The sequence below is a fragment of the Zerene cesonia genome, chromosome 5, assembly GCF_012273895.1.
Source record: "Zerene cesonia ecotype Mississippi chromosome 5, Zerene_cesonia_1.1, whole genome shotgun sequence".
NCBI classification, from domain to species: Eukaryota; Metazoa; Arthropoda; class Insecta; order Lepidoptera; family Pieridae; genus Zerene; species Zerene cesonia.
The window spans coordinates 3,717,188-3,732,614 of NC_052106.1; the positions used below are offsets into that span (position 1 = coordinate 3,717,188).

Sequence of the window (15,427 nt, forward strand, 5' to 3'; positions counted from 1 at the left end):
CTTTTTGGTTATATACTTATCTCTAGATAGGTCATAAATTGTAAGGCGAGCATAAGTCAGTGAAGATGAATGGCTACAGCGCTAAATTTAATATGCCAGACTAAAGATCTACAGAGAAATTGTCTTTCACAGTTCGTGGTGGATTTGTTAGGCGAAAATGATGGACGTTTTAGATTTTATTCCCATATTGAATGAAATATTGAATCACATGATATCAAACGTCTGCCTATCTAATTAAAAAAAAGTATTATAATTATCATATAGGGGTAACCGCATTCATATAATCGTCTTACTAATAAATTTATATCGCTTTTAAAATTGTGTAAGCTACAAAGTCAAAGTGAGAAGTCTAAATGTTTATACTGCAAACGAAATAATTCGTTACATTCAGTTCTAGTTGCTTTGACCTTCAAAGAGAAATTAAATAAAAAGCGGTGATTTATTTTTCAAACTGCGAATCAACGTGATTATGTTGCATTTCCTGAATGAAATTCAATTAAAAAATTCTTATTTGCGATGAAGTTGACTAGCGGGGAGAAATCTTCTTTATGATAGTAGGCACTTTTTTTCCTAATTAAGAGGTGCATAAAGAAAATCTGGAAAGGTTGAAAAATAAAACAGCTCATTCATTCATTGCACTCTGAAGCGGGATACCGAAATGTTAACGGAGGCGGTAGTTTGCTTGGTTTTAAAGTTTAAACGAGCCGTTTTACAATTTCTTCTCGTTTTACTTTACATTTAAAATAGATTTTTTTGAGTTCATGAACGCTTATTATAATACGGTTGTTATTCATTGTTCTATATGCCTTGTTGGTAGATTATAATTAATTCTGTTAATTGTTCAAGCTGTTCGCCTCGGCTCCGCGTGTCGTTTTTTTGTATTTTTTAAAAAAGTTTAACCTATCAAAGCGGGAAACAAATCTAATAAAGAATAAACCTCAAGTTACAAGTGGATTACTAAGACGAGGTTCTTTTAATATGGATATAGATTAATTATCAACCTACGTCTGTGGTCGATAAACGAAAGCACAACCCGACAGAAGACATTAATTTCAATTACACTCACAGAATTCGCCTGCAAACGACAAATTTGTCGAAAAGTATTTCAACGTACGTTTATTACGTTCAAAAAGCATAAACATGTTATGCGAAAACTTATTAATTAAAATTATTTACCGTTGACACTAGTACCCACATATATAATATTAATGCAATTAAAACGGATGAGGAAAGTATAATAAGTAATACGAAAATAAAATATAATTCGAGTGCATGGAGGAAATGATGTTTATATTATTTGGAAGTGTAGTTTGTTTGGCTGTAATTAATTAACAATATTAATTTGCTATGTACAAACACGATACGCATATATTATTGATGTGGACAGCCACAGAACTTGACCTGGTTAACGATATCCCGGAGTTAAAATACGTATATGCGTTTATACCGGGCATATTATGTAGTAAAATTTTAAGTAGATGGATATTATGGTTGTGGTTATAATCCAGACATTAAAGTTTTGTGTATTATGATTTTAATTTGATATTTTTCAGACAATGTATACAGTACCTTCAGTTATAATGAAATGTATTTTAGTATATCTGTATATGATATCGAAGCACATTAATTTAGTAGCTGAAAATAAACAATAACATTTATAATGTATCTACATATATGTAGCGAAAGAAAAATATATGAGGCTTAAAATCTCTCCAGGATCTTTTTTAACAAAGTGCAAAATGTAGTCATAGATATATATTGTAATATTAGAATAATACAACAATTTCGCACATTATAGTAAATGCAAAGAGGATATTCCAAAGGAGTCCGAAAGCGTTATTTTTTATATCCAAGCCTCTGTTATGAATGACAAATGAAGCTAATTAAACGAACAAAAAATTCGTTTTTGTTTAACAACTTTGTGCTCTGTGGAGACAGTCCATTCATCAACCTTCGTATTGGGGCTAAAAGCACCAACCATTATTCTAAAGGCACATTTCAGTAACGCGTCGTGCAAAAAATTGACACGGTATCCATCATCGTCTTAATTTGACTGGGCTCTTTATTTTTTCCCTGAGCGGTCGGTAATTGATGTGGTTTGTCATTTTTTTCTCGATGTTTCTAGGAATAAGATTGTTCAGGATCCGGAAGTATTAGTTTTATTCAATTAGTCCTATATAACTGATATAGTTTGTATATTACGCTAGCTGTGCTTCGCAATTTTAGCCCCGAAAAAACGCGCGGATAAAAGCAAGTAACTAGTGTACTTATGTGTTTTGACTACATGACTTCTCAGTATCATCAAAATCCGTTCAGTGGTTTTCGCCTGAATAAGTAACATACATTCTTACAATCTCTCGCATTTTAATAAGAGTAGGATATAATATATTTTTAACGAAAATCACTAACCTATTTCTCATATTGGATGTGAAACTAAGCCGTTATGTTTTCAAAAGTTAGAGGCGTGAGATCGACCAGACATGAATAATTCGTGCGGTGCCTTCAGGATAAATGGCGTGCTATCAATCTTCCCAGTTCATGAATTCCCCGATAGAGGTTATATTGGATAGGAAACAAAGTGAAAGTAATATTAAACTTGATAATAAATGACTAACACATCACGGTTACGCAACTATAAATATCTCGGGTTTGTGTTAGCGATCGCGAGGCCTTGCTAACGTCACGTTTGATCGAATTGTGCGATCAAATAAAGACGAGAGCGGAGAATTATAACCATATAATATTGTATACAGAATATTTCAAGAGATACACTGTTTTCTGGATTGTGTAATGTATGTTAGGTATCGAAGAAGGCGAACAAAGGCGCCAGAATATTTTATTAATATAAGCATTTCAGTTAATAATGTTCTCAATCCGTTCTCACAGTTTTCGTCATAAGACATTAACTTGTAATAGACAAATAATTACAATACTGCGGCTAACTGCAAGTTATATTTTGTGGAAAACTGGCTTTCCCGCGTAGTCGAAGGAGTTATCCATGGGAGTTAAATGTTATACTAGTAGATACTGCCTTCTAAATATCTCCAGACACAAAAATCGTATTATAAAATCGAGCTTTTACGACGTGAAAGAAAAGCAACAAACTTTCGCATTTATAAGTACGGATGAACCCTGCGCTTGCGACATGCCAGAAATAGATACCAGAGCCCTTATCACTGGGCTTAACATAAAATACGGCATACATTTACCGCAATTTAACTTATGCTAATCATGAAATAAATAGAGTTGAGGTGATTTAACATAATGTGTTCATCATTTTACTGATAACACGTTCCTATAAGGCGTTCTCGTTCACTGGCGCCGTAGTGCGGTTGACTCATGTAAGTGGCCAATTGCGGCTTGTTGTACTCAAGGTCAGTCTTACTTGGGATTAATTCATCGTTCCATTTACACCAATATATTGTGCGAACTGAACTTGTGCTTAAGTATTTAACAGCCATTAGAACGGTTTTCTAAATAATACACGAACAAAAGCCTGTTTTGGTTGCTCGAGTCGTTCGACTTGCAATAAAAGTTATGTTAAGGTGGACCTAATGTAGAAACGTATAATATTTGAATTATATGCTATCTTCTGCCTTCTTCAGATCAAGTTCATTTGGAACATTGAAAGAAACGTCGGATAAGACTTAAGACAGAGATTAAGAATTTGTCCAATATTATGAATTCATACATTATAATGCAAATATCTATTTGGAAACTTTAATGGACATAATAAATTTAAAAATCTATTGAAACAGGTATAACAATACACAATAGAAATTACCATAATGATATACTTAAATTATGGAAGAAAACATTTCTTAAATTCATTCTTTAAAAGCTGATAACAATGGTATGCCATCGAATAATTCTTAATGATTTATTGGTATCAAAAGAATGTAAAAAGATCGTTTTGTATAATGCGTGCAATTTTGCTAATAAGTAGGCAATTGTCGAAAATTACACGTCGCGTCACGTTGCCGTCGCTTTGAAATTAATGCTTACCAGGAAACTGTTCAGTAGAGATAATGTTAAATTGTAATCTCATAAAAAAAAAACGGTTAAAGAAAATAATTTTGGAAGGACATTTTTTAAAATTATACAATTTACGTAACGAAATACGAAATGTCAAACAAATAAAGCTCAGAAATATAAATGAAAAATGCGCCATATGATTTCGTAAAGACCTCGATTTGGCCAAGAAGCAAATACATGCTGTTTTGCATGCGACACATGTTTTATTCCAACCGTTTCTTTTATGTTTTCAAGAAACAGAAATCTTGAACATTATGTAAAATTTCACGTTCATCCGATATTAAAATGCCTGTAAATTTGAGTAGCTTTAACTTATACAGAGAGGTAAAAAAATTCCTCCCCCGAGGAACTATATAGTGCAATCGAATCTCGCCGTGGATATTTTTTATCGGGTCGCAGTAGAATCTTTTGTAAAATATTTTCCTCGTAAAGTTCTTTGACTCTTTCATCGCTTGAGCTTAAACATTTGTATGCAAAATTATCTGCTGTAATTTAACTTGAAGACGGATGAACCCACTATTCGAGTCATTCGTGATGTCAATGTCGTAGCTTCATTACTTGAATGGTTTGTGTGCGAAATTTTAACATATATTCTTTGTATTTTTTACGATATTCTATCATTAGATTAAAGAAAGCTTAGTAATTATTTATATTATTTCTGATTTGACATTATTGGTGTCGTTATCGTTTCGATTTATATGTTCTTCATTTTTATTCCTCGCTAGAAACATTATTTTTAACGCCTACATGCGTGGCTTTCATCAAATGACGACTACACTTGTTGACATAAAGTGTTTTTACTACAACGTACTTGACCTTAATTTTTAATGGGTCAGTCTTCAAATGCTTTTAATTTTATCGTGAGTTATGCATGACAATACATTATTATTGTTTGCATTGGATTTTGAAAATGCGTTATCTTAATGGAACTCTGTCAGTCAATTTGCGCTTGATATCTCCATAATCAAGGTTATTACGGGCAGAGTGTTTGAACTTTGAAAAAAATCCACGTTGATATGAAAAGCAATAAGGTGTTTTATGTTTTATTATCAAAGTTTATCTATCTGATATACGTTCGCGCGTATAAAACTTAGATAAATCACCACGACTTGTATCGGAGAGCGTTCAACAACTTTGTTTACAACACATTTAGCTTTAGATTATTTTTATTGGTGCACTTATTTCAAACTCAAACCTTTTTTAGTCATATAAACTATTTTAATGTTTTTCTGAATGATCATGTTCTATTTCAGTTTGTATGAGAAAGCGCTAGTTAGTGATGTATACCTTCGCTGTCACTTTCAAATGTTTTATTATAAAGATGTTATTTTCAATAATATTAATTTTATATACACGTACGTGTACACAACGCGCAATACACATGTATGATATACGTATAATTTGAGTTGAATGTTTGAGTTTGCAGTTGGAATCGTTTCATAAGAATCTTCACCCTAGGCATGTATAGAATACAACGTAATTCCGTCTTTGGCTAGAAGCCATATGATTCGCCACAAAATGCTAACTACCAAATGTATATCATGTGATATGACGTTCAACTATAATTTATGTGCAGTATGAATCTAAAGATTTTGTTCGCCAGCGTTAGCTTATAATCGTAAATTTTAATACCGTATTTGGATGTCTTCCAACTCCTGTCAGTTATAGCAACTGATAATATAATTTATAGCTTTTGTATTATGCAATTGTGACCATTTGATATGTCCACCTATATCTATATTTATAAATTGTTGATTGGCATCATTATTATAATGCTATCTCTTTTATGAACTTGTAAATAAAATAACAAGAACATAAAAAAGCTAAGTGAATATATATTTTTTAAATCTATTGATTAATTCCGAATGTACGAAATTCTTCAGAATGCAAGCATTCTGACTAAATTTTATACACGCCATTCACATCGGTTTTACTAAAATCCTTACAGTGACAATTATTAATAATATTTTTTTTAATCTATTTTCATTTCGTTATTTCTATGTAAATTTAACTCTGGATAAGAATAAAGAAAAACGTAATCATATCTAACTATTTTCATTAATGTAATATACTTTAAGGCAGAGCTTTGATAGTATTTTGAAATGGTTGGATATAAACGGATTAAATATTGCAGTTTTATGAAGATACTAATGGTATACAAATGCGCGGAATTTAAATAGAAATCCAAACCGCTCGGGACCATAAATAAGAGAATCACAGTTAGTAAAAATAAATAGAAGAGTCAAAGCAATATATTTAGATCGTTTTATCGAACTTTTCAATTCTATAGCTGGGATTTTAAAGGGATTGAAAGTGGAAAAAATCTTGATACGACGTTTTATTTTGTACTCAGTAAGTACAAGTTAGATAAATTAATTATATTTATTACCATCTTTTCGCCCGCCCATTCAATGAAAATTTCCGTGGAAATGAGATGTTTCAATGCGGTAAAAAATAGCTTATGTCACTCTGTAGCCTCTTAACTATCTCTAGATACAAATCATATATAAATATATAAATAGAAACGCTCCGTAGCGACGTGAATGAAAGACAAACCAACAAGCACACGTTCGCATTTATAATATTGGTATTAATAATTCAAAATTTCTAATTAATAGGGTATGTATATTTTCTCATTGAAATTTTTTGAACCGTGTCAAGAATTCTGTGTTCGACGTTACAATATGAATATTAAATTACCTAAATTTATCCTTCGTATTCCCAATGTTTGAACAGAGGTTTGTAAATGTTAGACTTACATTTTGTCTTCCAAATTAATCCTATTAGACTCAGGCACTTAGTTGAGAACGAAAATGTATGTAGGTACAAGTCCCACTACGCACTAAAAGATCAAAGAGTCAATTTTCAGTTGTTGTAAGCTGAAAGATCAATTAGTGAACGTGTGTGATGTAGGCGTGCGGTTTGTGGTCGCTTCTGCCGTCTTGTTACCTTTCAAGCTCCCCTGAGCAAGTAACGGAGGAAATTAATTAGTCCTCCCACTTCGTCTTATTCGTTTTAACGTTATACGTGGTGATATTTAATTGAAGTTTCATTCGTTACGAATGGGCGTTGGATAAGCTTCAAAATCATATCATCAATAAATAGGGATTATGAAATTATTAATATTTATTAATCATTAGTTGTTCACAAAAAATGGGCCGAGAAAATTCTGTGCCGCCTTACTTTAAGGGGCGGATGTGTCACTGATACATTTTTCGTAACGAGCCTTGTTGTCCTTTTAAAATTTAATTAATTGGTTAGCCAGTGGATAAATAAGACTGTGAATATTATTTAAACACAGCCAATAAGACACAAGGTCTTCATTTATATACCCCTTTTCAAATTTGTGTTAGACAGACAATCAAAGTAAAGGATCGTAAAGACAATGCTTCACTGTACGTGGTATGAAGTACCTCTTATAACTTAGTTAATACAAAACTTATTCTATTCGTTAATCTTAGCAGAACACAACACAATAAACACGATAATTCCGATTCTTGTGTGAAACTATATTCTTTATTATTCTTAACATTTTTGTCCTAGTTTCTCCACACACATCACACAGAATTCATACAATAAAATGATATGTGGGATGTCTGCACAATGCACAGTTAATTCATGATGAGTTTTACAAGATTTAGTACTATTAGGTATCGGATTCGAGTCTTAAAACTACCTCCAAATTGTCAGAATAAGACTTAAACAACTCTACTACTACTCCAAGTCTCGACTACTCGAAAAGCACCAGCTTTCAAGTAAAAAAAAACATATTCTAAAGTAGCAAAAGTACAGTCGCTTTGAAAACCTCATACCTTTTTTGAGTTGAAAAGGTAATTCGCAAATGATGCGACATATGCTAGCATTTTCAGTACCTACTATAATTGTATACTAATGTTGTTGTAGGACGAAAGGTTTAACCACGACATCGACCAGCAGACGGGCTACAAGACCCGGTCGCTGCTCTGCATGCCAATCAAGGATATCAACGGGGAGGTCATTGGCGTGGCACAGGTGAGATCATGTCGTTTCAGACTAACGTTCTGCCGAAAAGCTAGTGTGGTATTATAATTTAATACGTCTTAGGTTATAAAAGTAGGTCAAGTTGCAAGAACAAAATAATTATTATACGTGAGACATTTATTACTTTAAAATTAATAATAAAGCAATTAGAAACGTGTGTGGTGCCACGGAGTACACAGTTATAAAGAATTAAAAATAAACTTTCATACGTTATATGAACATTTCCCAAATGTATCATAGTGTTAAGCAATCTAATAAAAACAATCAAAGGGTTCATAATAATGTAGGTCGCTATTTATTTCATCACTTTGTAAATTTTGATAAAGTCATCGCAGCAATATAAGTTTCTAATCTTATATTTTATTATAATATCAAAATTAAACTTTGAGTTCGGAAACTCGAGAGGAAAGCTATTATATTACGAGTAAAAGTTTAAATTACTTTGCCTAAATGATTTCAGCGGCTATTAATATGTATCTATCTATATTTTATCTAAATAAATACATATTTATGTACCCATTTAAAAACTTTTTAAACTGTCTCGAGATAAAAGACTGGCGGCCTAGGCGGCTTTGCGCATGTATCATTATCATTATAATTTCCATCCATAAAATTATATACAGCTTGAACATGCATTGGATATAGACAATAAATAATATTTCAGGTGATAAACAAACAAAATGATGGTCCGTTCACGTCGACCGATGAGAAGGTGTTCGCCTCATATCTCCAGTTCTGCGGCATTGGCCTAAGGAACGCGCAACTGTACGAAAGGTCCCAGCTGGAGGTGAAGAGGAACCAAGTGCTGCTGGACCTCGCGAGGATGGTCTTCGAGGAGCAGAGCACGATAGAGCACATGGTGCTGCGGATACTGACGCACACGCAGAGCTTGATACGGTGTCAGAGGGTACAGGTTAGTGATATATGGAGACATTTAGTTATTGGCGTGTTTTTAGGAACATTTTCCCTAATTGTCCTGAGATACTAAAATTAGCGTTTTGTTGAATGAAAATTCTCATATTTATTTTGGCCAATTTTTACCTTTACCTTTTCTGGTCTCTTTTATTTTCTGTTTTGAATAATAGTTTTATAGAATATGTGTGAACATTACAATAAAATAATGAAAAGTATTTTTACGAAATTATTTTTTTCCGTTCAGTGATTCTAAAAAAAGCGGGACGAATATGATGGAATTCATTTTGTTTACGTTTTCTCTATAATATAAATCACACTAAGATTAAACTTATAATGGTAGCCGTGAGAAAGTAAGAATTTAATGGCAAGGTGATTTCTTATTAAATTATGCACAGTATCCTTCGGACTGTAAAAGGTTAAAGGATATTACTAACATTATACGTAATACATTGACGCTTATCTCGTTAAAATCTAAGATATATTGTATGTGAATTGTTTTATTATGTGTTCTTACATAGTTAATAACACTAAGAAAGGAAATCATTTATATATGTCGCAAGGTATAACACTTTGAAACTGAAATAACGCAGCAATAATATTACCTCGTTACACATTCAATAGTTGATTTAATATTCAACAGTTTTATATGAATAACATTATCAAAAACCTACATGTGTTCAGGCGTCGTTTGTTTTCGACTAACAAAAAAGCAATCAAATTTCTGATAAAGCTGCCGCCCGCCGCTCACGTAAAAAATGCGAACAAAACATTCGATCACAAACAGCGAAATGAAAATGAATATCAAAACAAGCCAACAACGGTGTGGATTGTTTAGAAAACAGTCGAGTTTCGGTTGGAAACAATTCAATTTCAAGCTTAAAAGCATACGTAATCTCGTTTGTTAGTATTAGATGTATATCTATGTATATACATGGTGTAGTATCATCTTCATAACGATTTGACTATCGTCTCTCTATAGCTTAAGTTCGTCTGTATATCGATACATCTTCGGATTGCGAAATTTGTATTTCTAACCAAAATTCTAAAGCGACAATACACGTGTTCTACGTAATACAATTTAAATTTTTAATTTTGTTTTTTTTTTACGTTTACAAATTGCTAATAAATTAAAAATCGCGCTCACGATTAACATATAACAAGTAATACTGATTTTAAACATACGTTTTTATCAATTATGTATTCATAGTTTTAGTGGAATTAATGTTTTTATACCCTTACTAACTTTCGGCCTGCGGCTTTGACCGCGTAGACGCAGGGAAGATAGGGCCGGGGTTTTACTCGCATGTTCCCGTTCCCGTGCGATTTTCGGAATTAAAACTTTCCTATGTCCGTATCCCTGGTCCTAAGCTACCTCTGCAGAGATTTTCAGCCAAATCGGTTAATGCGTTCTTGAGTTATAAATAGTGTAACTAATACCACTTTCTTTTATATATATATACATGTATTAATCTATAGGTACCAATTATTTTAATATAATATATAATTGAAACTGAAGAGGTTGTTTGTTTGAATGCGCTATTCTCAAACGCTACTGGACCGATGTCAAATATTCTTTCACCGTTCGATAGGAATGTGATCCCCGAGTGCGATAGGCTATACATGTACCACGGGCGAAGCCGCAGCGGACTGCGAGTTCTAGATATTAATATTTAACTACAGGCACAAAACGAAGTGCAATTATGCCTCCGATATAATCGCAATCAGATAAACACTGAAGGCAAATTATCGCCAGTTTCAAACATTACCTGAATAGATAGTCTATAATTGTAATTGTGAGGAAGGCAAATAGCAATACCTGTGAGTGCAAACCGCCCGCGGCTGCGAAGATATCATTAAAGCCTAGTTTACATTAGTCACAGATAAACAAACAGCTATATGAGATTTGGTTTAGCTTTTAAATATACGATTGCATAAATAGCTTAGGTGAAATAATCACACTGATATAGTAAATGTGAAAATATGTTTCTTTGGATGTTAGTCCGTCAAGCGCACTGAAGTTACTGACGGGATTTTGATGAAATTCTCTGTCTGTATACCCTGTCCCCTGTCTGTATACCAATTCAGACAGGGTATCAGCTGACTTGGGTGATAGGATCCCGATTAAATGCTCCCTTGGGATAAAACTGGAATCTTGATAACCGGGCGGAGTCGGGACGAGCGTCTAATGTTAAAAATAAATGTAAGTAATAAAAACTGTTATTTTCTCATGACCTAGGTATGTTTACAATAACTTTTCGTATACATAAATTGTGATTGATTGATTGATTAATGATGTATCCATTAATGAATTTTGAGTGAAAAATGTAACGAAATTGAGTACATACAGTTGACTACTTGTTGCCTAAAAAAGAAAATAAATTTAGAAAACCATACATATAAGAAATTACCATTTCGATCGTGTGATTCTTTTTTCATAAGAAATTTGTAAAATCAATTTGCATGCTTATTATCATCGCGATTGGTTTTCTACAAATGTAATTAATTGATGAAATAATTAATTTCAGACGTATCGATTCTAATAGTTATGTAAATCTAAAGAGTTAGTTGGTTCGAATGCGATTAACTCAGGAACCATTAGATCGGTATCAAAATATCATTTACAATTAATTGTACATGTACGTGACCAAGTTTTATGTATACAGGTATGTACCACAAGCAAAGCCGGGGCGTTTTTCAAGTTCAAATTGTAGTTCACAATTATGCCTTATCATTTGACGTTATTTTCATCTGCTTTGTAATACTGTTTTCTTAGATTTTACGTGTTACTAACCAGATCAATACACACGTTAATATCGGTAGTATAGCAAACACGTCTTACTAAGTTAACTCTAAGTAATACGTTTTTAATGACGCCCAGGCGTGTTTGGGCACATGTAAACTAAGCTTAATTCGCAGTATCACCCCGACTATCCGTCGCCGGTAAATTCTATTTAATGGAACTTGTAATAACTAGTGTTGTAGTGACTAGGCGTCGGCCTGAGGTGGCGCCGATGTCGGCCTTATCGCGATTATCGTACAAACAACTGAATGCTAATTAATATTTGTCGGCAACTCGGAGTCGGTCTACAATGAGATGACTGTCAATATTTAAATTATACTCTACATTGTGTGTTGCGAATTGTAACTCGGTTGTTTGTTTAGTAGCGAGAAATTACGTTTGTTGTTTTTTCCGATGCAGTGTTGAAAAATCGGTCGAGTTTGAGTCGGACTTGATTCACTAAGGGTTCCGTACATATAAGTCAAAAAAAGCAACAGAAACACATCATTTCTGAAAATTTAATCTGTCTAACATGTTCTGAGCTACAGCATCGGGAGGGACGAAAAGACAGACAGACAGATATACACACATAAAGACAGACGTAAAGCGAGTATTATAATAGCGTTCCATTTCACGTTCGAGTACGGAACCCTAAAAATAAGCCGTGTCAAGGATTTGGCAAAACGCGTTGCAGCAATGAACAATAAAATAAACAACACACCCACTTCTATAGCGTTTTAATTGTTCAAACAATTCTCTCTTTCATAAAGTCATATTCTGTATATGATAAACTAGTAAATTACGTAAAAGGTTACATCCAATACATTTATACAGAAAAGCTATGTATGTAAATACTTTGCCAGCAATTGTCTCCATCGAAAGTTACTAGGGAATAGTAATAAAATCATTTCCTTTGTATTCTTTCACATATCTGCACTATACGATGTACGAAAAACTAATTCCTTAAGTTGCCCGCTACTATCTCCCCAGTTCTTGGCTGATACCCATTGAAGAATAACTATACAACATTGTATTGGATTATTGGAACACCGCCAATGTTTCCGAATTGAGATATACGACCGAAACGCGCTGAAAATAAAGGTTTTTATATAATGAGCACTTATTTCGAATGCTTTGTTCGCGGTTGTAGGTTTTTGATGCCGCGACGCCATCCCGGTCTGTTGAAGTTTATAAGTTCCACTTGACATGTTTCATTGTTTTGAAATGTTGTTGATATGTTATAAATCGTTATGAGTTAATAGTTTTTATATTTTATTGATATTTTTAAATTCTGTAGATTTCAAATTTGAAAGTTTCCTATTAAAATGCACTGAGTGATGGAGGATACCAAATAAATTAAAAAAAAAACTCCTCTGGAATTCCAGAAAAGTCCGATAAACCATTGACGTTCTTCTTTACGTCAAAGGTTGTAAATATTATATTAAGTTTGCAATTTTATACTTCTACGATAACATTGATTACGTTATACAACACAATTATCGAAACCCCTTTCCGTGTAGGTATGTATGGCTATATAATTTGTTCATATAACTGTGGTGCTTTAAAGATGCATTGTTAATAAATACTAAACCATCGAATGCTTCCTTGTAAATTATAAATGTCTTATTAACTGTTCGAGGAAATAATTGGCTTATAAATAGGGCACGATTTGATATCGTTTAATCGTTGCATGAATATTTATATGAGTCCCTTTTCTATGAACTTAATTAGCGTAAGCGTGACGCACCTAGCCATACCTACTTTTCACTGTCGTCATAATAAATGCGCTTTAGCCATAACTAAGGGTATTATATAACACTAGCTTTACGGCCGCGGCTTCGCTCGCGTTTTAATGAAAAGTATAAACAGTTTTGCCCATATTGTTCTCGTTTCTGTTGAAGTTCCGGAATAAAATTTCTCAAGTCTCAAATGATCCTTGTTCAAAATAAATCGGTTCAGTGATTTAGACATGATGTAGAGAAAGGCAGGCAGACTGAGTTACATTCGCATTTATGCATTTATTTGTATAGATGTTCGTATCTAAAGAGTTGATACATTCCAAAGAATTGTATACAAGTATTTTGCTTATATTTGTGAAAAATGTAAACAAAATATATTAAAGAATACTTGAAATATTTTAAAATATCAGTAGAATATGAAACAAACATTTGGCTGAAACTAAAGATTCGTCTCCGGACAGCGGGTTAATATAACACAATTATGTCTTTTTTTCATACGTCGTTAATATCGTCGTCACCCTTTCAATTGGAAAGAAAGCGCCAAAATTATATGGGTCTGACGTTTTCAGACATATGGAATCCATCGAGTCAACTCTTAAATAACAAGCATATATTGAGGTGAACATCCAACGTCATACCTGGTGATGAAAATAACGTTAATGTACGAATTAAAATGTAAATAAGAGAAATGTACAATCATTTATTGCTTCATGCTTTTCTTGAAATACAGTCTGCCTCTGTTTTAATATTAATTTTAACTCAATACCTGTCGCAGAGAGAAAAAGGGGTCTCTAAGGAAAGACGGACGACAAAGTAATCTCATAAGGCTTCACTTTTCATTATAAATCTTGCAAAATGTCAACGGTAAAGGTATAGAAATCTGCCTTTACGATTTTCATAAGAAAGGTAAATTGGAATTTTGTATAAAACACGTGATTACATTATGAAAATTCCGCTCGACTTTTGTTAATATGTTGAGTACGCCTAACTTGGAACTCGATGAATTATAGAAATTGCGATAGCGACATCATTTTTTTTATTTCTATTCTAAAGAGCTTGAAGACATCGTTAAGTCATACAATAATATCGTTTTCAATGTGTTACAGAAGTCTGAGGAGTCTTATTAGAATTTATATTATATGCAAGTCCATAAACCCAGTATGCACTATAGCGTCCTTCGTAAATACCTAAAACTAATATATGTACTGACGCAGTATGCTCAGCTCTTAACTATTCTTCAATATATAAGTCGTCATATCTGATATAATCAATAAGCACTTCACATTAAAACGTAGATATTTGCGTAACATGGACGTCACTGTACTAAAAAGTAATGTACCGCGACTGAAATGATCTCTTTCCTGTGTTATGTAAATAAGATCGGCAGATGATTAGGTATCGGTGGTGAACATTCGAGACAATGACGCTATTCGATACCGGGCATCGAATATCTCGGTCAATCGGTTTATGGATTGCATAATGTAAACTGTATGTCATCGACAATAGCTTTATTTTGTTCGTCAATATATCGTTGGCATATAGATCGTAAAAGTATATCGTAATGGTTTAAAGGCGCATGTAATCGATTTTCATGAGTATAGAGCATAACATAGCAAGAGATACGGTCAAAAATTATTTCCTATGAAGGTTGAGAAACTTTCACACAATTTTAGCCTTAATGCTTTTAGCCATTTGAAATATGACCTGTTCTGTATGTGTAATGCAATTATAATGTGCCTGATATACGTGCGTGCTAACCTACCTCAATCCAATCTCAATCGTGCGTTCCGAATTAAGTGCACGCATTTTTTAATTTCACGCATTTCTTTTTTTTGTTTTCGAAATATTAAGTGATTTTCAAATGTTTGAAAAAAATACCATGTACTAGTATATTATATCTATAAAACGTTTTTTTTCAAACGCGCTGAATTAATTTTGA

General features: G+C 33.0%; 1 protein-coding gene across 9 annotated transcripts in view; it reads left to right on the forward strand.

Annotated features, from left to right (window-relative positions):
• LOC119840283 (dual 3',5'-cyclic-AMP and -GMP phosphodiesterase 11) overlaps positions 1–15,427 on the forward strand; it is a 162,215-nt gene that overhangs the window by 130,887 nt on the left and 15,901 nt on the right. For all 9 annotated transcript variants that reach the window (XM_038366821.1, XM_038366830.1, XM_038366822.1 and 6 more), the window contains 2 exons: positions 7,939–8,046; positions 8,720–8,968. In XM_038366821.1, the coding sequence (XP_038222749.1) occupies positions 7,939–8,046; positions 8,720–8,968 (357 nt within the window). The remainder of the gene's footprint in view (positions 1–7,938; positions 8,047–8,719; positions 8,969–15,427) is intronic.